The 24,360-nt window shown below is 45.8% G+C and overlaps 1 protein-coding gene across 28 annotated transcripts in view; it reads left to right on the top strand.

Moving 5' to 3' along the window:
- Positions 1-24,360, top strand: part of LOC138753237 (neurexin-3-like) — a 2,173,925-nt gene that overhangs the window by 1,962,147 nt on the left and 187,418 nt on the right. For all 28 annotated transcript variants that reach the window (XM_069916009.1, XM_069916007.1, XM_069915992.1 and 25 more), the window contains one exon: positions 2,849-3,020. In XM_069916009.1, the coding sequence (XP_069772110.1) occupies positions 2,849-3,020 (172 nt within the window). The remainder of the gene's footprint in view (positions 1-2,848; positions 3,021-24,360) is intronic.

Below are 24,360 nucleotides of genomic sequence, written 5' to 3'. Positions count from 1 at the left end.
AGTGGGGGTGGGTGGGGGGGGGAGCAGTGGATGATAAGTAATGAAACTGCAACACTCAGCTGGTATTGGGATATCGACACACAGGCTCCCCACCCCGTTGACAATCTTCCCGAGTGATTCTCGGCAATTTAAATCGTTGCCGACTTTTTTCCCAGCTCGGGCAATCAAAACAGGAGGGCACAGATGAAAATGGGATCTAAATGGAACACAGGGGGCACATTCTTCACACAGAGGGTGGTGGGTGTATGGAATGAGTTGCCAGAGGTAGAATTGGGGATACACAGATAGGAAAGGCTCAGAGGCATATGGGTCAATGTAGGCAAATGGGACTGGCTTGGAGAGACAACATGGTCAGTGTCGACAAGTTGAGTGGAAGGGCTTCACCAGCGAACTTGTCGGGGTTACTTAATGCATCTGGTACTCGCAATGCGGCCTCTTCTACCTTGAAGAGACTAAATGCAGATTGGCGAATCGGTTTGCTCCTTCCACCGTAATATCCAGGTGGCCAGCCACTTCCAGTTGCCACACTAACATGTTTGTTCATGGCCTACTGCACTGCCGTCGAGGCCACTGGAAAATTAGAAAACAAGATCTTACACTCTGTCTGGACAGTCTCCAACTAGACAGCATCAACACTGACTTCTTCAATCTCCAGATACCTCCCCTCTTCCATGATCTACTGTCCCCTCCCTAACTCGCTCTCTCTCTCTCTCTCTCTCTCTCTCTCTCTCTCTCTCTCTCTCTCTTTCTCTCTTCCTCTGTCATGTCCAAGCTTCTCAGTGTTTTTTTTTCCAATTTCTTCCCTCCTTCTCTCACCAACCTCCTTCCCCCACCCACCTGTATTTACCAGTCATCTGCCAGCTTGTACTCCACCCCCATCTGTCTATATGGCCTTCTGCCCTCTTTCTTGCTGCTGGTCCTCATGAAGGGTTTTGGCCCGAAACGTTGACCGTCTGCTGCCTTCTGTGGATGCTGCCTGACCCGCTCAGTCTCTCCAGCACTTTGTGTGGAACTCCATGATTGGAGCTCTTGTGTGCAGTTTTAGGCACCCAACTACAGGAAAGATATCGATAAGTTTGAAAGAGTGCAGAGGAGATTTACTTGGATGCTGTCGGGACTTGAGGAACTGAGGTACAGGGAAAGGTTCAACAGGTTAATACTTTGTTCCCTGGACCGTCAGAGAATGAGGGGAGATTTGAGAGAGGGACACAAAATGATGAAGATTAGAGTAAATACAAGCAGCTGAGGTGAGAGAAGAATGAGAGGATGGGTTAAGGATGGAAGGTGAACTGTTTTCGGGAGGAGCTTCTTCACGATGGTGGGAGTGTGGAACGAGCTGAAGTGAGCTTGATTATTAAATTTAAGATCTATGGATGGTTAGGATACAGAGGGCTGTGGATTGGATGCAGCGCGATTAACCAGAATTATAGTTCAGCACAATCTAGATGGGCTCAAGGCCTGTTTCTGTGCAGCCGTGTTCTGTGCTTCCAGCATCTGCAGTTTTTGTGCTGCACACCTGTTATCTGCTTTATTTGCTTCTTGAAAACTGCCGATAAGTGGGGGATCTCCATCGTATCTGCTTTGTGCTGTGTTTGGCATTGTTCACTTTGAGCCACATGACATCTGATTCCAGTTTGATTCAGATCCTTTCTTTATGAGAGGGATCAAGAGCATGTCTTCGTTTTTTAGACATACAACATGGTAACGGGCCATTTTGGCCCATGAGCCCGTGTCACCCAATTAACGTTTCAAAACGGTGGGAGGAAACCGGAGACACCGGGAAAAACCCACTCAGACATGGGGAAAACGTACAAAATCCTTCCAGACAGTGTGGGGTTCGAATCCCAGTCCCAATGGCTGGTGCTGACTGCTCCACCAACTGTGCTGCGCTATGGCATTCCACTGTCAGGATGGACCGACACGTTCTGGAGTTGCATTGAAGCCGCTGGTGTAATACCGGAAATGTACTGTGGGTAGCGCAGTGGTCTGCCTGGTAGAGCTGCTGCCTCACGTTGAAGAGGCCCTGGTTCAATCTGGTGCTGCTGGTGTGGAGTTTGTACGTTCTCCCTGTGGCCATATGGGTTTCATCCAGGTGCTCCGGTTTCCATCCCCCCCCCACCCCCCCCTTCCCCATGTCCCAAAGATGATGGATTAGTGCACTGGCCCAAGTTTGCTAATTATGGTAGAATCTTGGGGAGGGGGGAGAGACATTGAAGAGAAGGGGGCCCCGCATACTGTAAATCGTCTCAGTGTGACGAAGGGCCTGTTGCTGAGCTGTGTGACTCGATGCAGAAGGAGGACACCACAGTGAGATCCACCCACGGTCAGATGGCATTGACCAGGTGGTTAGTGTTGGGGGAACTTGGTTTCCTACAGGTTAGATGGAGCTCTGGAAACCTGCTCATCGAATGACTCTTATTTCTTCCCTGTCCACGCTGAGACATTCTCCAGTCTGGCTTGGGAAGAGAGGGCAGGCATCAGGCTGGTGTCATCTTTGTGATTAGCAGCCTGTAAGCTGCACAGAAGGTACTTCAGAGTTAACTTTAAAGATAAAATTTAAATTTTTTGCATTTAAATGTGGACATACAGCAGTTATAGTCCCTTTTGGCCCATGCTACCCAATTGACCCACAACCCCGCTACGTTTTGAAGGGTAGGAGGAAACCAGAGGCCCTGGAGGAAACCCACACAGACATGGGAAGAACGTACAAACTCCTTACAGACAGCGCCAGATTCGAATCCCAGTTGCTGGCGCTGAGGCAGCATTGCGCTAGCCACTACGCAAATTGTGCTGAATTCCTCATGGAAATTGTGAGCAGCCAGGCTGATGCAATTGTGTGTCTTTGCAGGAACAAGGCAAGATCAGCGTCGTCTTCAACGTGGGAACGGACGACATTGTCATCACAGAGTCCAGCAATGTGGTGAATGACGGGAACTATCACCTGGTCCGCTTCACCAGGAACGGGGGAAACGCCAGCCTCCAGGTGGACAACTGGGCCGTCAACGAGTTCTACCCTTCAGGTGAGCCCGTGATGCTGGACCCAGGGCTTTTGACATGGTGATGGTGTAACAGGAAGACCAGACCCCAGTTAGTGGGCTTGGACGATGGGGAAGTAGAACCCAGTACCCCGGGCAACAACTTAGACAAGTGTCCGAGATACACTTAAGAGCAATATAGGGAAACTTGAGAGGGAAAGAAGGATAAGCCTTCAGGCTGAGATGAAAGGCAGCTCATGTGGAGTATTAACGCCAATGTAGAACTCTGTGCCGAATGGTTTTGTAAATTCTGGGTATGTGATACCATTAACGTGTGAGACTAACTGTTTAATGATTCTGAATGGTGATCAAATGGGGAGAATAATTGTATTAAGTAAATCTACTTGGCCTTGTTGAGAGATATGATTTAATAGAAGGAACTCCTGAAGTTTGAGGCCATAATGTTCCCATCTACACCTGTTTGACTGACTGGAAGTATTGCTGACATGACCAGCGAGCACAGGGCATCAGGATTGGCATTGGTTGGGCTGCCAAGATCTTCTTCCATTTCCGTGGTGATCTTCGTGAACACGGCTCTTCCCAAAGTCCTTTAGAAAGTGAAAGGTTACAGCACAGAGCAGGCCCTTCAGCCCACGATGTTGTAACACCCCTCCACATTCTGACTTGACGCAGAGCAACCTCTCACGTCGCCGGGCAAGGCGATAATGACCAGATGAGCCAACAGTTGTATCAGAGCAAGGTTTATTTGGGATGTGCGCCCTGATATAAAAGTCAACATTTCCAAGCTGTCTCTCAATGCCCTTGGGTGGTGAATGTCCCTCTTGAACCACTTCTAGATCCTTCTGTTATATCCTTGAAGCAGAGGCTACTGGGCCCATTGGGTCTATGCTGGATCTCCTGGTGAAACCATGTCTGGCCACTGATGAGTCAGTGCCCATTGGTACTACTGCTGGTGACAACTGCTGGTGACTGAGAGTTGATTGATTTAGGCAGTAATTAGATTCCTCCTGCTTCATGGTAACAGAGCACACTTGGGCAACTGTCCACATTGTTGGGCAGATACCAGTGTTGTAACCATACTGGAGCAACCTAACTGGAGACACCTAGTTCTTTTTCTTTCATGTACAGCACGGTAGAAGACGATTCCAGCCATTTAAGCTCATGCCACCCAATTATACTGAAATTAATCTACACTCCTGTACTTTTTGGAAGGTGGGAGAAAACCAGAACACTGTGGAAAACCCACGCAGACACAGGGTGAACATATGAACTCCTTACAGACAGCACCACATTCGAACCCTTGTCGCTGGTACTCTCTAGATTGCTGATCTTCAACTCTAGTCTGATCCCACCACCCTTATCCAGGCACTATGATTGATTGAGTTATTAATGTTTACAAGGCATTGAGGTGAATCCCCCGGCTCTGGTTCAAAAGCAGAGCCATCCTGCAAGGAAACAGGCCCTTCAGCCCATCTCATGTATATCCAACCAAGATGCCGATCTTAGCGAGTCCCATTTGCCTGTGCTTGGCCCATGTGCCTTGACTTTTTTTTGTCCATGTACCTGTCAGTTTACGTCCATGCAAAGGGGCGGAAAGTCCTTATGTTCACATCTCGCCCAGTCGAGAGCCCGGGAGTGCAGCACCCCCTCAGCACCGCACTAGCTTGCACTTTGCAGTTATCATGCTTGGAGCGGGAGCAGGACCCACAGCTTTCTAACCCGTCACAGAAACATTGTCCACCCTGTCGTACGTGCCCCTTTCGTTCCCTGTACTGCCAGCAGGAGAGTAGATGTTGCTTCTTTACCCACCGTACGGAGACTGGTTGAAGCTCTCCCCCATGGAGCGCCACTGATCAGAGATTATCCTTGTATATGTTTGTCTGTTTGAGCACACCCATTGGCCGGCTGTGCCTGTGGCTCCTCTCACAGGCTCCAGAATGTTCCGCAGCTCCCTGCCCAATGCAGAGCAATCGAACAGTCTAGATGTGCTTTTATTCTAAAGCTAATAAAAGCCGATCAGTTCACTCAACTTCAGTCTTTTGGAGTTACTGATGGTGCATCAATTCGGCAGTTCCCCTCGCTGAACCTTGAAGGCATCTCAAAAGGGTTGCCTCCCTCATTTCGTGCCAACTCTCCCACGGTGAGGGCAGCGGTTAGCACGATGCTATTACAGTACCAGTGACTCAGATTGGAATCTGCTGCTGTCTGAAGGAGTTTCTACATTCTGCCCATGCCAATGGGGGTTTCCTCTGGGTGCTCTGGTTCACTCCCACATTCCAAAGATGCACAGGGTTGGTAGGTTAATCTGTCACACAAGGCACAGGCTCGTGGGCCAAAGGGGCCTGTTACCGCACTGTAGGTCTAAATTCAAATTAAACTAAAACTCTTAAGTCTTTTGTTAATTTTCACGGCTACAGTTAGAGTCATGTTCACCTAGCATTTGCTTCTCAGTTATCATAGCGGTTCATGCAACGGAATTACAGTGTCCAGCAAACCTGGGTTCGAATCTATCTAGTTAGGTGTCCATGTCCATGTGGATTTACTCCGGGTGATCCGGATTTCTCCCTCCCTTTAAAAACATATGGGGATTGTTGTTTGGTTGATGCTTTGGGGCAGCATGGGCTTGTGGGCCGGAAGGGCCTGTTACCATGCTGTATATCTAAATTTAAATTTAGAAGGCATTAAATGTCACTGCAGATCCAAAATTGCGACTTGAAGTGCTATAACATGTTGAAGGAATGTCACAAGAGTCACAGTATCTCGGGCTCAAGCTGCGTGTTGGAACGAGATGTGGGAGTTGTGGCGATAAAAATAACATATTGTTTTCTGCAAAGCCTCTCTCACAAGCACAAAGGATCGATTCAGCTTTTGTTAAAAAAAAAATCTCACTCCACTTTTTTCAAAATCCTTCGATATCTGTGGCTCCTTGGAGGTCCCTTTGCAGAACTTTGCTGAACTATTTATAGTCAGGGAAATATTCAAAACGTTGAGTTGACCCAGGATCAAATCTGGAATTGTCTGTCGTGTGTTTTAACGTTCTCCTGTGACCTGTGTGGACTTTCTCCGGTTGCCGAGGTTTCCTCCCACGTTCCAAATACATACAGGGCTGGTAGATTAATTGGGCTGTAATTGGGTGGCACAGATTTTGGAGTTTGGAAGGGCCTTCTACCATGTTAAAAATTAAAATATACATAATCCTGTAATGGAGTGAATTCCAATTTCCAGGGCATCTTTGACTGAGGGTAGTATCGACACCAGGCATAGGGTAGCTCGACCTCTCTTGAGAAGCGAGTTGGAGGGGAGACCAAAGGGGATGGCTCTGTTTAACTTCCCAGCTGGACAATGTGAGGGAAAGCTTTTTATATATGTGTGTGTGTGTGTGTGTGTGTGTGTGTGTGTGTGTGTGTGTGTGTGTGTGTGTGTGTGTGTGTGTGTGTGTGTGTGTGTGTGTGTGTGTGTGTGTGTGTGTGCACCAGCCAATTTTGTTTAAAATACAACAATATATACTTAATCAAAATTAAAACATAATATATGCAAAAGATAATATAGTAAATATTCGCAGTTACCACAGTGCAAGACAAATATGGCATTACGTCATGCAGACAGGACGTTTTGTGGTGTTGGCGTATTTGTTTATCATTAGTTAATAAGGCAGTCTGTGGTTAGTGTAACAAGGGGAGGTTCAAGAGTCTGATACCTGTTGGAAAGAAACTGTTCTTGAACCTGAACATGTTAGTTTTTGGTCTTCTGTACCTTCGGTCTGATGGTAGCAGTGAGGATGTTGAGACCAGGGTGATGGGAGGCTTTTATGATGCACAGGCCGTGATGCAGCCAGTCAGTATTTTTCCCACAGTGCGCCTGTCAATATTTGATGGAGCGTTCGACATGCCAAATCTCCTCAAACTTCTTAGAAAGTAGAGGCGTGGTTGTACCTTCTTCACAGCCTCTATGTGTTGGCTCCAGGAGAGTTCTGATGCATGGGCTCACAGGTACATGAAGGTACGAACACTCTACACCTCCATCCCATCAATGCAGACAGGTTCGAGGTCCCTTCGACTCCTTCTTAAAATCAACGATCACCTCCTTAGCTTTGCGACATCGAGAGCAAGATTGTTCTGCTGGCATCACCCAGTCAGATGCTGGATCTCCATTCTATATTTATGACTCTTCGTTTCCAGTTATTTGGCCAACAATGCTGTTTTGTCCAATTGTAACTATACAATTGGATGATAATAAACTTGAACACAGACCAACACTTACACACCAACTCCTTGCCAACCCTGGAGCACCTCAAGCCTGTGTGCTTTGTCCTCTGCTCTATTTCTCATACACTCCATCAAATAATATAGAATGGAGATCATAGTAACCACATACACGCACACGCACATGGATCAGCAAATTTATAGATGGCGTTGCAATCGAACTTGGGTACGCAGTACCAGGACCTATGGTACGATGGGCTTCATTAGTTGGAGGGTTGAATTAGGGCCAGGAGGTAATGTTGCAGCTCTACAAATTTCTGGTGAGACCACACATAGAATATTGTGTTCAGTTTTGGTCACCTCATTACAGGAAGGATGTAGAAGCTGTGGAGAGGGGGCAGAGGAGATTTACCAGGATGTTGCCTGGATTAGAAAATATGTCTTATGAGGCAAGGCTAGCAGAGCTGGGACTTTTCTCTTTGGAGCAAAGAATTATAAAAGGTGACTTATTAGAGGTCTACAAGATTATGAGAGGTAGACATCTGGCACCTGTTTCCCAGGACAGAAATAGCAAACCCCAGAGGACATGTGTACAAAGTGAAGCGAGGGAAGTTTCGGGGAGACATCAGGGGTAAGTTTTTTTATACAGAGAGTTGTGGCTACTTGGAATGCCTTGCCAGGGGTGGCGGTGGAGGAACAATAGAAGCATTTAAGAGCCTCTTAGACAGGCACATGGATGAAAGGAAAAGACGGTTATGAGGGAGGGAAGGCTTAGGTTGGTTTTTATATTGGTCGGCACATCATGGAGGGCCGAAGGGCCTGAACTGTGCTGTAATGTTCTATGTAGTGTAGTCTGATTTCCTGGTCATCCGTCCATGGCTGTTTTTGGGACCTGACTGTGCAGAAACCATTATTTTCACACACCTCGAGACCAATAAAAGGCCCAGAGGTTTTCACCTGCTGCGCAGTCACTTTCAGCCACCCTGTGGCTGGAATAACACACAATCTATCCTCCTACTCAAGCACAGACTTTCTGATAACCTCCTCCCAGAGGCTGAAAGGAAATGCCGAGGACAGCTTCTGCAGCAACGGATAAAAATGTAACGATGATGCTGAGCCCACTCACTGACTATCAGCTGGGTTCAGAGACCCCCGCTGCAACTGCTGCTATGACTGGGAGCCTCCCACGGGGAGAATGGAAGCTGGTGATTGCCTCCAGAGCACAGAATGTCTATCAATGTCAGCACGGCCTTCATTGTGTTGGCTTCAGGAAAAAGCTTCTACAGGGCCGAATTGTGCCTTCTTAAAGAGACATTGCACGCAATGGCGTCAAAAGGCCCGGGCCTGAAACGTTGGTTACCCTTTGCTTCCTATGGATACTGCCTGACCTGCTGAGTTTCTCCAGCATTTTTATGTATTGGTGCAAAGCTAAACTCTTTCCCCACAGCCAATCTCTCTCTTTCTCTTGCCCCTCCGTCTCCTTCCTCCAGCTCCCCACCCCACTTCCCTTCTTTCTCCTATCTGAGAGCTACCCTTCTCAGCTCTCTGCCTGCTCTCCTGCCACCTCTCAGCTTCTACCCTCCACTTATATCCACCTATTGTCTCTTTCCTGTTGGCCTGTGCTCCTCCCCCCGCCCCACTTTATAACCCCCCCCCAACCTTTATAATCAGGTGTTTGCCTTTCCCCCTCCCACCCCCATCTTTTTAATCTGACGTCCGCCTGATTTTCGGCACTTCTGAGGAAGCTCCTGACAAGGAATTGGAGCTGGAGTTGGATGAACTCCAGATCCTTCAGGAGGCAGAGGGGGTGTAATAGATAGGAGTTACAGGGACACTCACACGAAGGAGACAGGAGTAAGGTAGCTGGATGACAGTCAGGAGAGGGAAAGGGAACAGGCAGGCAGTGCAGAGCACCCCTGTGGCCATTCCCCTCAATAACAAGTATACTATTTTGGATACTGTTGTAGGGGACACCTACCAGGCACAAGCCGCAACGATCGGGTCTCTGGCACGGAGTCTGCTCCTGTGGCTAAGAAAGGAAGGGAGGAGAAGAGGTGAACTGTAGTGATAGGGGATTCCATAGTTAGGGAGATAGATAAGAGGTTCTGGTGAAGAGATCAAATATCTTGGTATGTGGCCTCCCTGGGATATCTTAGATTGAGTTCACGGCATTCTCAGGAAGGAGGGTGAGCAGCCAGATTCCATGATCTATGAAGGAACCAATGATGTGGGTAGGAAAGGTGAGGGAGAGTTCAGGGAGCTAGGGGCTAGGTTGAAGGACAAGACCTCCAGGATTAGTGATCTCAGGATTGCTACCTGAGCCGTGTGCTAGTGAGGTTATAAATAGGAGGATAATGCAGCTTAACACATATCTAAAGGCATCGAGAGAGGGCTTCAGGCTTTTGGATCATTGGGCTCTCTTCAAGGGAAGGTGGGACCTGTTCCGATGGGACAGTTTGCATCTGAACTGGAAGGGGGACTAATATCCTGTGGGAAGGTTTGCTAGTGCTGCTCCAGTGGGTTTAAACGGAGGAGAATCAGAGGGCCAGAGCAGACAGAGGAGTGGAGGAGGGAAAAGATGATGTGAAAATTATATGCCCCGTTAGAAGTCAAGGGTTGTGTGTGGTGGAAATGTTTTCAGGTACATCTATTTCAATGCGAGGAATGTTGTAGGAAAGGTAGACGAGCTTAGAGCATGGATTGGCATGTGGAATTATGACATTGTGGTCATTAGTGAAAATTGGTTGGAGGAGGGGCAGCTTAATGTTCTGGGCTTCCATTGCTTTAGACAGGATAGAACAGTGGGGGGTGAATAAAAGGGAGATGGGGTGGCATTGTTCGTCAGGGAAAATATCACAGCTGTGCTCAGGCAGGACAGACCAGAGGGCTCATCTAATGAAGCTATATGGGTGGAGCTGAGGAAGAGGAAAGGTATGACCACATTCATGGCGTTGTATTGTAGACCCCTCCCCCCAATAGTCAGCGAGAATTGGAGGAGCAAATCTGCAGAGAGGTGGCAGACGGCTGCAGGAAACAGAAGGTTGTGACAGTAGGAGACTTTAACTTTCCACATATTGACTGGGAATCCCATACTGTAAAAGGGCTGGATGGCTTGCAGTTTCTTAAACGTGTTCAGAAAAGTTTTCTAAATCAATACCAACTGGAGAAAGTGCAATAATGGATCTCTTATTAGGGAAAAAGACAGGACAAGTGACAGAGTATGTGTAGGGGAACATTTTGGGTCCAGTGACCATCATGTCATTAGTTTCAAGTTAATTATGGAGAAGGGTAGGCCTAGGCCTCGGACTGAGATTCTAAATTGGAGAAAGTCTAATTTTGAGGAGCTGAGAAAAGATCGAGAATGCGTTGACTGGGATAAGTTGCTTTCAGGTGAGGTAAGTAGAGGACCTTCAAAAGTGAAATTTTGAGAGTACAGAGTTTGTATGTTCCTATCACAATTAAAAGCAAGGTAAGGAAGCGTAGAGAATCTTGATTTTTGAGCGTTATTGGGGATCTGGTTTGGAAGAAGGAAGAGTATAACAGTTATAGGCAACATGGAGAAAATGAAGTTCTTGAGGAGTATAAAAAATACAAGAAAAACCTCAAGAAAGAAATCAAGAGGGTTAAAAAAAGGACATGAGGTTATTTTGGCAGAGAATGTGAAGAAAAATCCTAAAAGGTTCCACATGTATATTAAGAGTAAAAGGATAGTAAGGGACAAAAGTGGTCGACTTTGTATTGAGCCAAAAGAGATGGGGAGTATGTTTTTTCTCATCAGTATTCACTCAGGAAACGGGCACAGAGTCGTGGGAAGTGAGGAGAACAAGCAGTGAGGTCTTTGAACCTACACAGATTAAAGAGGAAGACGTGCTTGGTGTCTTAAAGCAAATAAGGGTGGATAAATACCCAGGGTTTGACAAGATATTCCATTGGACCTTGAGGGAGACCTTGCAGGGGCTCTGGCAGAAATATTTAAAATGTCCTTAGCCACGGGTGTGGTGCCGTAAGATTGTAGGGTAGCTCGCATTGTTCCGTTGTTTTAAAAAGGCTCCAGAAGTAACCCTGGAAATTATAGCCTGGTGAGTCTGACATCTTAGATAAATTATTGGAAGGTGTTCTAAAGGATCGGATATATAATTATTTGGATAGCCAGGAACTAATCAGGGATAGTCAACATGGCTTTGTGCGTGATAGGTCAGGTTTAACCAATCTTATATAGAGTTTTCTGAGGAGGTTACCAGGAAAGTTGATGAAGGAAAGGATGTGGATGTTGTCTACATGGACTTTAGTAAGGCCTTTGACAAAGGTCCCATACAGGAGGTTAGTCAGGGAAGTTCAGACATTAGGTATTCATGAAGAAGTAGTGAACTGGATTCGACAATGCTGGATGGGAGAATCAAGAGAGTAGTGATTGCATATCAGACTGGAAGCCTGTGACTAGTGGTGTACATCAGGGATCGGTGCTGGGACCACTGTTGTTTATCATCTATATCAAAGATCTGGAGAATAATGGGGTAAATTGGATCAGCAAATTTGCTGATGACACCAAGATGGGGGACGTTGTGGACAGCGAAGAAGGTTTTCAAAACTTGCAGAGGAATCTGGACCAGCTGGAAAAATGGGGTGAAAATGGCAAATGGAATTTAATGTAGACAAGTGTGAAGTGATGCATTTTGGAAGGACAAACCAAGAAAGGACGTATACGATGAATGGTGGGGAACTGAGGAGTGCGGTAGAACAGAGTGATCTGGGAATACAGATACAAGTGGCATTCCAGGTAGATAGGCATATTGGCCTCATAGTACAGGAGCTGGTATGTTATGGTAAAGTTGTGTAAGACATTGGTGAGGCCAACTTTGAGTATTGTGTGCAGTTTCGGTCATCTAACTACACAAAAGATATCAATAAGATAGAAAGAGCACAGAGAAGATTTACTAGGATGTTGCCCGGACTTCAGGAACTGAGTTACCGGGAAAGGTTAGACTTTATTCCCTGGAGCATAGAAGAATGAGGGGAGATTTGATGGAGGTATTTAAAATTATGAGGGGGATAAACAGAATAAATGTAGGTAGACATTTTCCACTGAGGGAGGGTCCACGCTGCTGAAGATCCAACTGCGCTGGGTAGGTCACGTCTCCAGAATGGAGGACCATCGCCTTCCCAAGATGGTGTTATATGGCGAGCTCTCCACTGGCCACCGTGACAGAGGTGCACCAAAGAAGAGGTACAAGGACTGCCTAAAGAAATCTCTTGATGCCTTCCGCATTGACCACCACCAGTGGGCTGATATCGCCTCAAACCGTGCATCTTGGCGCCTCACAGTTCGGCGGGCAGCAACCTCCTTTGAAGAAGTCCGCAGAGCCCACCTCACTGACAAAAGACAAAGGAGGAAAAACCCAACACCCAACCCCAACCCACCAATTTTCCCTTGCAACCGCTGCAACCGTGTCTGCCTGTCCCGCATCAGACTTGTCAGCCACAAATGAGCCTGCAGCTGACGTGGACATCTTCGTCTGCGAAGCCAAGCCAAAGAAGGGTGAGATACAAACTAGAGACATGGGTTAAGGGTGAAAGGGGAAAAGTTTAGGGGGAACATGAGGGGGGAGATCACTTCACACAGAGAGCGGTGGGAATATGGAACGAGCTGCCAGCTGAAGTGGTGAATGTGGGCTCAGTTTTAAGTTTTAAGAAGAATTTTGACAGATACATAGATGGGAGAGGTATGGAGGGCTATGGTCAGGGTGCAGGTCAGAGAAAATAGTAGTCTGGCACAGACTAGAAGGGCCAAAGGCCTGCTTCTGTGCTGTAATGTTCTATGGTCTAAGAAGAAAAACCTGACCTTTTTAGTCAGGAATAAATATAGGTGCAAGTGATTCATTCTGGTTTTCGACTCAAGGATAAGCAGTAAAATCATGAGCTGAACTGAAAGCAGCGACGGTTTAATTCTCACCCTTCAGAAATGTGACCCAGCTCCATGTTAAATTCTAACTCTGTGATAAAGGTGGGCTCAATTTTAAATTTAAGAAGAATTTGGACAGGTACATGGATGGGAGTGGTATGGAGCGCTATGGTCTGGATGCAGGTCAGTGGGACTAGGCAAAAGAAAATGGTTCAACACAGACCTAAAGGGACCTGTCTCTGCGCTGTAGTGCTATAAGATTCTCTAGAAAAGGAACAATCCAAGATGGCCGTGGGGAAGAAGCTGTCCTTGTGCTGCTGGGTGCTTGTCGTCAGGCTCCTGTACGTTTCTTCTGAAGGTAACAGAGTGAAGAGGGCATGACCTGGGTGGTGAGGGTCCTTGAGGATAGTGGCTGCTTTCTTACGACACCTCCTCTTGTAGCTGTGGAGTAAAGACTGATGGCCATGATGGCGTGGGCCGAGTTTACAACCCCCTGTAGGCTTTTCCTGTCATGCGCATTGACACCTCCATAGCAGGGTAGGGGAGGTAGAGCAATTAGAATGTTCCTTTGTAGACCTCTTTGTATCCTCCCCCTCACACCCACCATTCTGAAGTACAGCATCACAGGATGAGTTACACAATTCCATCGGAGACTCAGTTACTGACAGAGAAGCAGGAGAATGAGCTCAGCTCCACGCACTTATGGTTTAGCTTGAAGAGGCAACATTCCATATCTATGGGAAGTGCAGAATGTACTTGTCTGGCCGCGGTTTCTGAATAAGACGTCTTGAAAGATGATTTTCTTCTGTAAAGATTGACACAAAATTTCTGTCAACCTGTTCGCTCCTGCCAGTTTTCTCACACATTCTGTGTGCGTGGGTGTCCAGAGTGAAGAGGGCGGTGAAGGTCCTTGAGGATAGACGCTGCTTTCTTAAGACACCACCTCTTGTAGATGTCTTCGATAGAGTAAAGACTGATGCTGTGATGTCAACTTCACCGGGACTGGACTGAAAGCAGGAGGATGCTCTTGGGGTGAAATACTGGTCATCTCATTCATTTTATGCCATTACTATTGAGCTTAACTTCGAACACAACCCAACGTGTTATATTGGAAGGGGATAGTTTAAGGTCAAACCTGACAAAAGAGCGTTTCTCCAGACCGTAGAGCACAGTGGAACAGCACATAACCATCATATATATGCATAAAGATACAATTTAAAATAAATTTTAAAAATTTTTTGGGGGAGAATTTACTCAGTTACTCAATCTCACAGCCAGTGGCACGAGGCTGTTTCCCAGCCTGGCAGTCCCTGATTTTGAGGCTCTTGTGCCTCCTTCTTGATGAAGGTCAAAGATACTGTGTGCTGGGTCCTCAATAATTCTTTGAGCTCTACTTAAGCAACAGTCCTGGTAAATATCATCAGTGGAGGAAAGGGAGACCCCTGTGATCTTCTCAGCCGTTTTGATGATCCTCCGTCTTGACGTCCGGTCCGATGCTTTGCAGCTACTGTACCACACAGCGATGAAGTCAGAAAGATGTTGAAATGGTATCAGAGGATTGGCCTGGCACTCCTGTGTCCAATTAACACTGTCAGTGATCCTGAACTTGGTTCTGCTGGGGTTGAACAGAGGTGAAGTGAACAAGCGGAATTGTGAAGGTGAACTGATGAAATTGAGCAATTTAACCAGCCATCATTCTTCTTAATATTGCTGAAGATCGATCATAGAGCTGTACAGGACAGAAGCAAGCGTGTCAGCCCAATGAATCCATGCTGACTGCCAAGCCCTCACTTATACTCATCCAACACTGTTCCCATTTCATTCTCAAGGTTCCAGCTCTCTGTCACACAGCAGAAGCAGCCCATTTCAATACTCCACCCCATTCCCATGCCGACAAGTCTGTCCATGGCCTTATGCACTGCCAGACTGAGCCCACCCGCTAAATGGAGGAGCAGCACCTCACATTCTGTCTGGGCACCTTCCAACCAGATGGCATTAACATTAACTGATTTCCATTAAATACCCCCCCCCCAATCTTTCCCTATGTCTCCTTTCCCCTCTCACTCTCCTCTCTGTGGTGATGCACGGGCTGGAGTGGGGAGCAGGAAGAGTGTAGTGGTTCACGCACATAAGCAGGGCTCGGAAGGAGGAAAGGTTGCATCGTGGTCAGCTTCAGGTCTTCTCCCTTGTGACATTCAGTGAGGAGAAGCATGCCTGGAGGATACTTACGCTGGTGACACAACCATCGTGACCGGCCTTACTCAAGGCCCACGTAAATATGCAGCTGCCACACTGTCTCCTTTCCCCCAGCTCTGCTTCTGCGGAGATCCAAATAATCTCCCCACCACCATCCCCCTCCCCAGTCAATTCTCTCCTGCGTGCCATCCACATTCAGTAATATCTTTAGTCTGTTGGTTTGGACTCCTCTCCCTGCCCATTCTTCCCTCAGCCTTTTAACACAGATGCCTGGCTGCTTTTTTGACTTGTTCCTTGAAGGAGGGCTTAGGCCCCAAATGTTGGTTAACTTAGAGGGTTATGGGTGTGAGGTAGGGAAGGTTTAGTTTGTTGAGTAGGTTACTATTGATCAGCATGACAACATAGGCCAAAGGGCCTGTACTGTGCTGTAATATTCTATGTTCTTTAGCATACTACAACACTGAATCAGGCCCTTTGGCCCTTCTAGTCTGTGCTGAACTATTAGTCTGACAAGTCCCATTGATCTGCATCCGGACCATACCCCTCCCATCCACATACCTAACCAAATTTTTCTTAAATGTCAAAATTTGAGGCCACATTCACCATTTCAGCTCGGAGCTGGTTCCACACTCCCACTACTGCCTGCGTGATGGTTTCTGCTAATGTTACCTTTAAACTTTTCCCCTTTCACCCTTAACTCATGCTCTCTCATTCTTGTCTCACTGAACTGAAGTTAAAAGAAAAGCTTGGCTGCTTTTACTCTGCCCCCTTATAATTTTGTCTACCTCTATCAAATCTCCCTTCATTCTCAAATTCTCCAGGGAATAAAGACTGAACAGATTTAAACTTTCCCTATAACTCAGGTCCTCAAGTCCCAGAAGCATTCTGGAAAATCTCTGCGCACTTTTAATTTTACTGACAGTTCTCCTGTAGTTCGGTGACCAAAACTGCACACAATACTCCGAAGTTGGCCTCACCAATGTCTTACTAATTATTGTAAATAGGTGGATTGTTGTAGAGAACAATCTGGTTTATTGACATGTTCTCCATTATGTCAGCGGAGTGCATTGAACTCGGAAGTTGCCTTCCTGAGTGATCCAGCACGCCCTTCTGTGCATTGAACTTGGAAGTTGCCTTCCTGAGTGATCCAGCACGCCCTTCTGTTCAGGAGCAAGGAGTGTCAGACCATTGATGCCAACTCCACTAAGGAATGAACTGGATTAAAACATTCTCTCTGTCCAAGAAGAGCAGAGGTGGAGCATTCACTGTTCAAGCCATGGTTTAATACCATGCTGGACTTTAAGGGATAAAACATTACATTTATATAGAGCCTTGCACATTCTCTGCAAGACTTAATTGCTTAATCGCTCTTCAGCCAGCAACAATTTGGGAAAATGGCCTGTTGTACACTTAGTTTTGCATTTATTGATTTTTTTTCCTCTCTGTGTTGCAGTTTGTTTATATTTCTTTATTTGTTTGCATGTGTACTTTGAGTAGCTTTTTTTACTCATGGTAACTCTGCTTCGCCCACAAGAAAACGAATCTCAGGGTTGCACGTGATGTCATGTATGTACTCTGACAATAAATCGGAAATCTGATAAATAAGGAAATTGAAAATCACCACCAGTTTCCATTTCTACATCTTCTTCAACCTGGTGAATCCAACTCTATTCAAAAGGGGACGAGAGACTTCTCTCCAGTAAAAGACTGCCGCCTTTGCTCTGTTCTAACATATCTCTCTTGGTAACTCTGCACTCTGTACTGTGTTTCTAATGGCTGTACTATGTATGGGCAGGCCAGATGGATTGCTCACAAAACAAACTTCCTCACTACGTGGAACCATAAGTTGGGACAGGTGTGGGACCAGGACCAGCACAGGTGTAATGGCTGTGCCGGATTCCCACCGATTCTAATTCAAATTTGATTTGCGCATTGTGTTAAAAACCACCATTAATCTTGTCACCATTTTCCGTGAACTTTTTTTAATGGATCTCTGGAGCGTGAAGCCTCGAAATGGAAGGGACAGACAAGAAAATGTGAGCTGTGCCTTCCATGCAGTTTGGCGAACGGAGAAGGATTCACAGCATTGAACTTAGCAGCTGCTATTTCCTCTCCACAGCCACACAGCTGTCCCACGAGAACCTCCCCATTTTGAGAGGCGCCAGGGGAGAGCGGGGGTCGAATTAAGGAGGACAAGAATGTTCCGTGACAGCAGAGCAGAATCCATAAATTTCACATTGTCTATTGATGAGTGGTCACCTGCTTTGGAAAAGACCAGCAGACAGGTTTTCAAAATAGCACTGAAGCACATTACTTTCCCAGCAAGGGATTGCTCTGTAAGGCTTGTGGTCGTGCACTTTCTACACCTATGTATGATGTGATCCATCTGCACAATGTACAGTACTCTATAATTACAGCAGTGAAATGCTAAATTGATCCAAGCAGAATCAATCCTGATTAAATTACTTACAAGCAGAAACACTGTACTATCAGCTGGGAGTTTACCTATAAATAACCCAGCCTTGTACACAATAATACCTCTGGGCTGTTTGCTGACTGACTTTTGGCTTTACTCAAACGTAAAACATTCCCACAGAGCCCACTGGATTCATCCTAGAGGACATATTATCATCTTTTTTGTCTTACTCCAGCTCCAGTTACCCGAACATGACTAAATTATATATTAATCTGTAGAAATAATCGTCCTTGGAAAGATAGACAAAGGGAAGGTTTCAAACCAAAGATGGATCTGATTAAGGGTCTTTGATCTGAAGAGTTCTCTGTTTCCCTGCTCCAAAGATGCTGTCCATCCAGCTGAACATTTCCAGCATTTTCTGTTTTTAATTCCAATTTCCAACATCTGCAGTGTTTATCATTTTCATATTTTATATTATATTATATTCCTTTCCTTGTGCCTTTCATATGAAGGTGATCATTTCACAGCCCCATAGAACAAATCACCTAAGGGAACATTCTCCAAAAGCTATGAAGCCCCAGTGAACATCACAGGCAGAACCCTCGCCACCATCCAGAACGTCTACGGGTTACGCTGTCATCGGAGAGCAGCAGCGATCATCAAAGATCCACACCATCCAGCACACGCTCTATTCTCGCTGCTGCCATCAGGATGGAGGTCTCGGTGCCACAAGATTCACACCACCGGGTTCAGGAACAGCTTCTACCCCTCCACCATCAGACTCCTCACCGACAAACTCAATCAGGGACACTTTATGCATTTTATCGGGATTTTTTCCTCTCTCCATTCAAGTCAGTTTGTTTACATTTCTTTATTTGTTTACACGTGTATGTTGTGTACAGTTTTTATCTGCACTACCAATAAGTGGTAATTCTGCCTGGCCCACAGGAAAAAGAATCTCAGGGCTGTATGTGATATCATGCACGTTTCTTCTTTCTTTCTTTGGCTTGGCTTCGCGGACGAAGATTTATGGAAGGGGTAAATGTCCACGTCAGCTGCAGGCTCGATTGTGGCTGACAAGTCCGCTGCGGGACAGGCAGACACGGTTGCAGCGGTTGCAGGGGAAAATTGGTGGGTTGGGGTTGAGTGTTGGGTTTTTCCTCCTTTGTCTTTTGTCAGTGAGGTGGGCTCTGACAATAAACCTGAAATCTAAACAATTCAAGGCAGGGGAGGACTTGCATCATAAATGGTAGGGTGCCGCACAGTGCAGTGGAACAGAGTGATCCGAGAATACAGATACATAATCCCTTGAAAGTGGCATTGCAGGAGGGTAGGGTTGCAAAGAGAACTTTTGGCACATTGGCCCTCATATATCAAATATTAATTGTAGTATTTTTCTTAGTGGCGAAAATGGTGGAGGAGGATGTGTTGGACACGGAGGCTGATGGGGTGGGTAGGTGAGGTCAAGGGGAATCCAGAGCTTGTTGCGCGTGGGAGTGGAGGGGGCCAGGGCAAATCTGCGGGTAATGGAGGATATGTGGGTGAAGGTATGTGGGTGAATATGTGGGTGAATGTATTGAGGACAGGATGTCATGTTAAGGTTGTATAAGAAATTAGTGAGGCCAAATTTGTAGTATTGTGTGCAGGTTTCCTACTTACAGGAAAGGTATCTATAAGACAGGAAGAGTGCAGAGAAGATTTACTAGGATGTTGCCCGGACTTCAGGAACTGAGTTACAGGGAAAGGTTAAACAGGTTAGGACTTTATTCCCTGGAGTGTCAGAGAAGGAGATGAGATTTGATGGAGGCATAGAAAATGATGAAGGGTTTTCCACTAAGGTTGGGGGAGACCTCACGAGAGGACTGTGGTGAATGTCTGCCAAGCTGCCTGTCTCCCCCCTCTGGCAAGCCTTGCTGTACTAACATTGGCTGTGCATTATCTCGACTGTTAAGGACACTCCCCTTGGATATAACTGTATATGCACCTATTGTCTTTCATTATTGTACCATGAGTTTCTGCTAATAAAAGCCATAATTATTGTTTGACCACCTCGTCTTTGTCTACTTCATCAACTGGCACTTCAAATTTATTAGCAGAAATGGATGCAGCTCTCAAGCCAGAGTGGCTGATAATCGACCAGTCTGCCCCGAGGGCCAGAGAAATTTTCAACCACTGGATTGCTTGTTTTGATTACTACATGGCTCGAAACAACGTGGTCGATGAGGCGATACAGTGGGGCCGCCCGAACTCTCTGCTGGGTGAGGTCCCTTTCGCCGTAACGCAAGGAGCTACCACTCTGGCTATAGCCCAGGAACGTCTCACTACTTACTATGCAGCGCCACAGAATGTGGTGCTTGCTTGACACCAATTGCTGATTAGACGCCAGAAACCCGTGGAAAGTGATGCTGCCTATGCACTGGCCCTCGACTCGCTGGCAATTGAATGTGATGTCAGGGCAGTCAATGTGCAACAACACCGCAATGCCTTGAAGCTGGATGCTTTAGTCAATGGGATTGACTCCAGTTACATCCGACAGAGGCTGCTGGAGACGGAGCCCCTTAACCTACGACCGGGCAGTCATTCTAGCCAAAGCACTGAGAAGTGCCAAGCAGTCCAGTGAAATGCTAGAAACTGAAAAGGAAATATCCAGGAGTGCTGGAACCCTGAAGGAAAGAAAAGGGCGAACTTCTGAAAAATGCTACTTCTGTGATTAGAGCTGGCACCCCAGACAGAAGTGCTTGGCTTGATTTGCTACCTGCAGCTATTGTGGGAAATTCGGCCACTTTGGTAAAGCGTGTAAGGCGAAAAGTACTCCCACTGATAAGAAGACGAAGAGAAGCACCAAGAAAATGCGTCCTGGAGCTGCAGGAATGGAAGACAACTGTGAAAAGGGGGAATCTTCAGATGAGCAGGCTGAATCGACTTCAAGTGATGGCAAGGTGAGATCCCCTGTGATAGGTCAATTGACTCCAAAGCTTGGGGATGTTACGGACTGGAACAGTCGACTATGAAGGGGGAGATGAATGGTGAGACTCTTTATTGTCTAATAGACTCGGAGAGTGCTGACAGCTACATCCACGAGACAGTTGCCAGAACCTTAAATTTGCGGAGATATCCAGCGAACCGAAAGCTATCAATGACTTGTAGTGAACTTACAAACACTGTACAGGACAAGTGTAAAGTTACTTTAAATTTGCAGGGACATTGCCTGGCTGATGTGTGGCTCTTTATTATGCCGGAGCTCTGCGCCCCTGTGGTACTGGGGTTAGATATTCAATCTCAGTTGAACAGATGTTTTTTTGGTGAGCAATTCATCTGGCCTGCCCATATATAGTACAACCATATAGTAGAAACACAGTACAGAGTACAGAGTTACCAAGAGAGATATGTTAGAACAGAGCAAAGGTGACAGTCTTTTACTGGAGAGAAGTCTCTCATCCCTTTTCGAATAGAGTTGGATTCACCAGGTTGAAGAAGCTGTAGAAATGGAAACTGATGGTGATTTTCAGATTCCTTATTTATCAGATTTCCGATTTATTGTCAGAGTACATACATGACATCACGTGCAACCCTGAGATTCGTGTTCTTGTGGGCGAAGCAGAGTTACCATGAGTAAAAAAAGCTATTCAGAGTACACATGCAAACAAATAAAGAAATATAAACAAACTGTGCAACACAGAGAGGAAAAAAAATCAATAAAATGCAAAACTAAGTGTACTTAAGTAAGTCCCTGATTGAGTTTGTTGTTGAGGAGTCTTCCCTCTGCTGAGAAGACCAGCAATACTGTTCGAAGAGCAGAAAGTGTTCAAGGGAGAGGATGGTTGTTCAACCAGATAAAAAGATTTAATTGAATCAATGAGGAGAAAATTGATGCATTGGTAACAGGATTAGTGAAAAGGAAGAGACAGTGATATCTTTTTTTAATTCATTCCTTGAAGGGATTTAGGTATTTCTAGCCAGCCAACCTTTATTACTTCTTCCGTGGAGCGGGGATGCGGATTAAGACTCAGCCAAAAAATTACGGACAGACCAACAAAGTAATGGCAGCAGATTTTCTTCCCGACTTATATTACTGAGAGTACTTGAAAAAAACCCAATCTCATACTGTCATAGATGGAGATGAAATGAGAGTTTATTGTCATGTACAAAAGTACAGGTGTAATGAAATTCTTGCCAGCTGCACCCACACAGATATGTGAAGCACACGAACAAACAATACCTGTAAATTAAATTAATGCAATGCACTGAGAAAAATATATCACATATGACACAATATGAGTGTTTATTGCCATTACCATGTAGAGATGCACTGGAGATCTTATCTGCTGCTGCCACACAGCTACGTAAGATCTGCCAACTACAGTAGTGTACCATTAGACAGAAAAGGAGATAACGAGTGCATAGATGGATAAATATTCACAGTTAATGCAAATAAAAAGTAATGTTTCAGTGAGGCAAACAGATCATTGAGTGATCACTGCTTAGTTCAGAAAGTTCAGGGAAGTTCAAGAACCTGATAGCTGTTGGAAAGAAGTAAAAACACAATGCTGGTGAAACTCAGCAAGGTCAGACGGTGTACTTTATATTGCAAAGATGAAGATACATAACCAACGTTTCTGGCTTGAGCCCTTCATCAAAGTACAACAATGCCTCTACATTCTAAGGAGATTTGGCATGTCGCTGAATACAGCATACAGGAAGGAGATTTAAAACTTGGCTGAATGGTGCACCAATCAGCAAAACTATGGAGCTAATTGTTGTCTTTAGGAAGGGAAAGCCAGAGATGTTCAATCCAGAGATCATTTTGGGGGTATCAGAGGTGGAGAGGGTGAGCAAATATAAGTTCTTGGAAGTCACTATCTTGAGGATCTTTCCTGAGCCCAACACACTAATATAATAATGAAGGAAGTGCCTCTACTTCCTCAGGAGTTTGCGGAGGTTTGGTATGACATCAGAAACCCTGGTAAATTTCTACAGATGTGTGGTGGAAAGAGTGCTGATTGGCTGCATCACAGTCTGGAATGGGGACAGCAATACCCCTGATCCCTGCAAAAGGTAATGGACACAGCCCATGATAGTGGGCAAAACCTTCCCCACTATCGAGATCATCTATGGGGAACGGTGCCATTGGAGAGCAGCAGCAATCGTCAAGGATCCACACCACCTGAGACATCCTCCTTTATCGCTGCTGGCATCAGGAAAGAGGTGTAGGTGCCACAAGACTCGCACCGCCAGGTTCAGGAACAGCTGCTCCCCCTCCACCATCAGACTCCTCAACAACAAACTCAATCAGGGGCTCATTTGAGGACTCTTGTGCATTTTATTGATTTTTAAAATTCTTTCTGTATTGCTCAGTCAGTTAGTTTACACTCATTATCTGTTTACAGTTCTTTATTTTTTTACGTGTATACACTGTATATTTTTTTTTGCGCTACCAATAAGTGGTAATTCTGCCTCGCCCATAGAAAAAAATAATCTCGGGGTTGTATGTGATTTTATGTATGTACTCTTGACATTAAATCTGAAATCTACTCTAGGAAATGCTGACAGGTGCACCGTGGAAAGTATACTGACTTGATGAAGGGCTCAAACCCAAAGCATTGGTTATGTATCTTTATCTTTGCTATATAAAGGACTCTGTTTGACCTGCTGAGTTTCTCCAGCTTTGTATTTTTACTTCAATGCAGGTTTTCATGTTTTACAACAGTTGGAAAGAAACTGTTCTTGAACCTGGACGTGCTAGTTTTTGGCTTTCTGTACCTTTGGCCTGATGGTAGCAGTGAGGATGTTGAGACCAGGGTGATGGGAGGCCTTTATGATGTTGGCTGCCTTCTTGAGGATGGGAGGCCCGAGCCTGTGATGGACCTGGCTGTGTCTGCTCCCATCTGGGCAGATGCACAGGCCATGATGCAGCCAGTCAGTATTCTTCCCACAGTAAACATTTGATGGAATGTTCAATGACTTGCCAAATTTTCTTGGACTTCTTATAAAGTAGAGGCGTTGTTGAACCTTCTTCACAGCCTCTATGTCCTGGCTCCAAAGGGAGTTCTTCTGATGTATGGGCTCACAGGTACATGAAGGTACTAACCCTCGCCACCTCCATCCTATCAATGCAGAAAGGTGAGCGGTCACTCAGACTCCCTCTTAAAATCAACAATCACCTCCTTGGCCTTGGTGATGTTGAGAGCAAGATCGTTCTTCTTTCACCACCCAACCAAATTCTTGATTCATAATTTCCATTTATTCAACCTACAACGGTGGTTTCAACAACAAATTATATATTGCTTTGGAGTCAAACTTAGCTACGCAATCATGAGTGGATGGGAAATAGAGCAGGGGACTAGACAACGTTGAGATGCTCCTGGGTTGTTGGTTCACAAGGAGTTTCTGGACTTCCGGCTGCACCACACTTAAACTAAACCCCAGCGACTGAGATTTTCTTGCTTACCTGGACTTCTCCTTCTGCCTGGAGGTAGCAGGGAGAGGAGATTGTGACCAATGTGATGGGGGAATCCCTTGCTGCACTGAACGTGGCTCATTAAACTCAGTAAATGCATAAAAGTACTGGAGAAACTCAGCAGGTCCCCCAACATCTGTCATCCTACATTCACAGCATCTGCAAACTATGTTCTTTCACACCAAGATTCTCTT

The sequence above is a fragment of the Narcine bancroftii genome, chromosome 2 (genome assembly GCF_036971445.1).
Source record: "Narcine bancroftii isolate sNarBan1 chromosome 2, sNarBan1.hap1, whole genome shotgun sequence".
In the NCBI taxonomy this organism is placed as follows: Eukaryota; Metazoa; Chordata; class Chondrichthyes; order Torpediniformes; family Narcinidae; genus Narcine; species Narcine bancroftii.
Note: the sequence above shows the minus strand (reverse complement) of the source record. Positions and strands in the feature narration are given on the sequence as shown.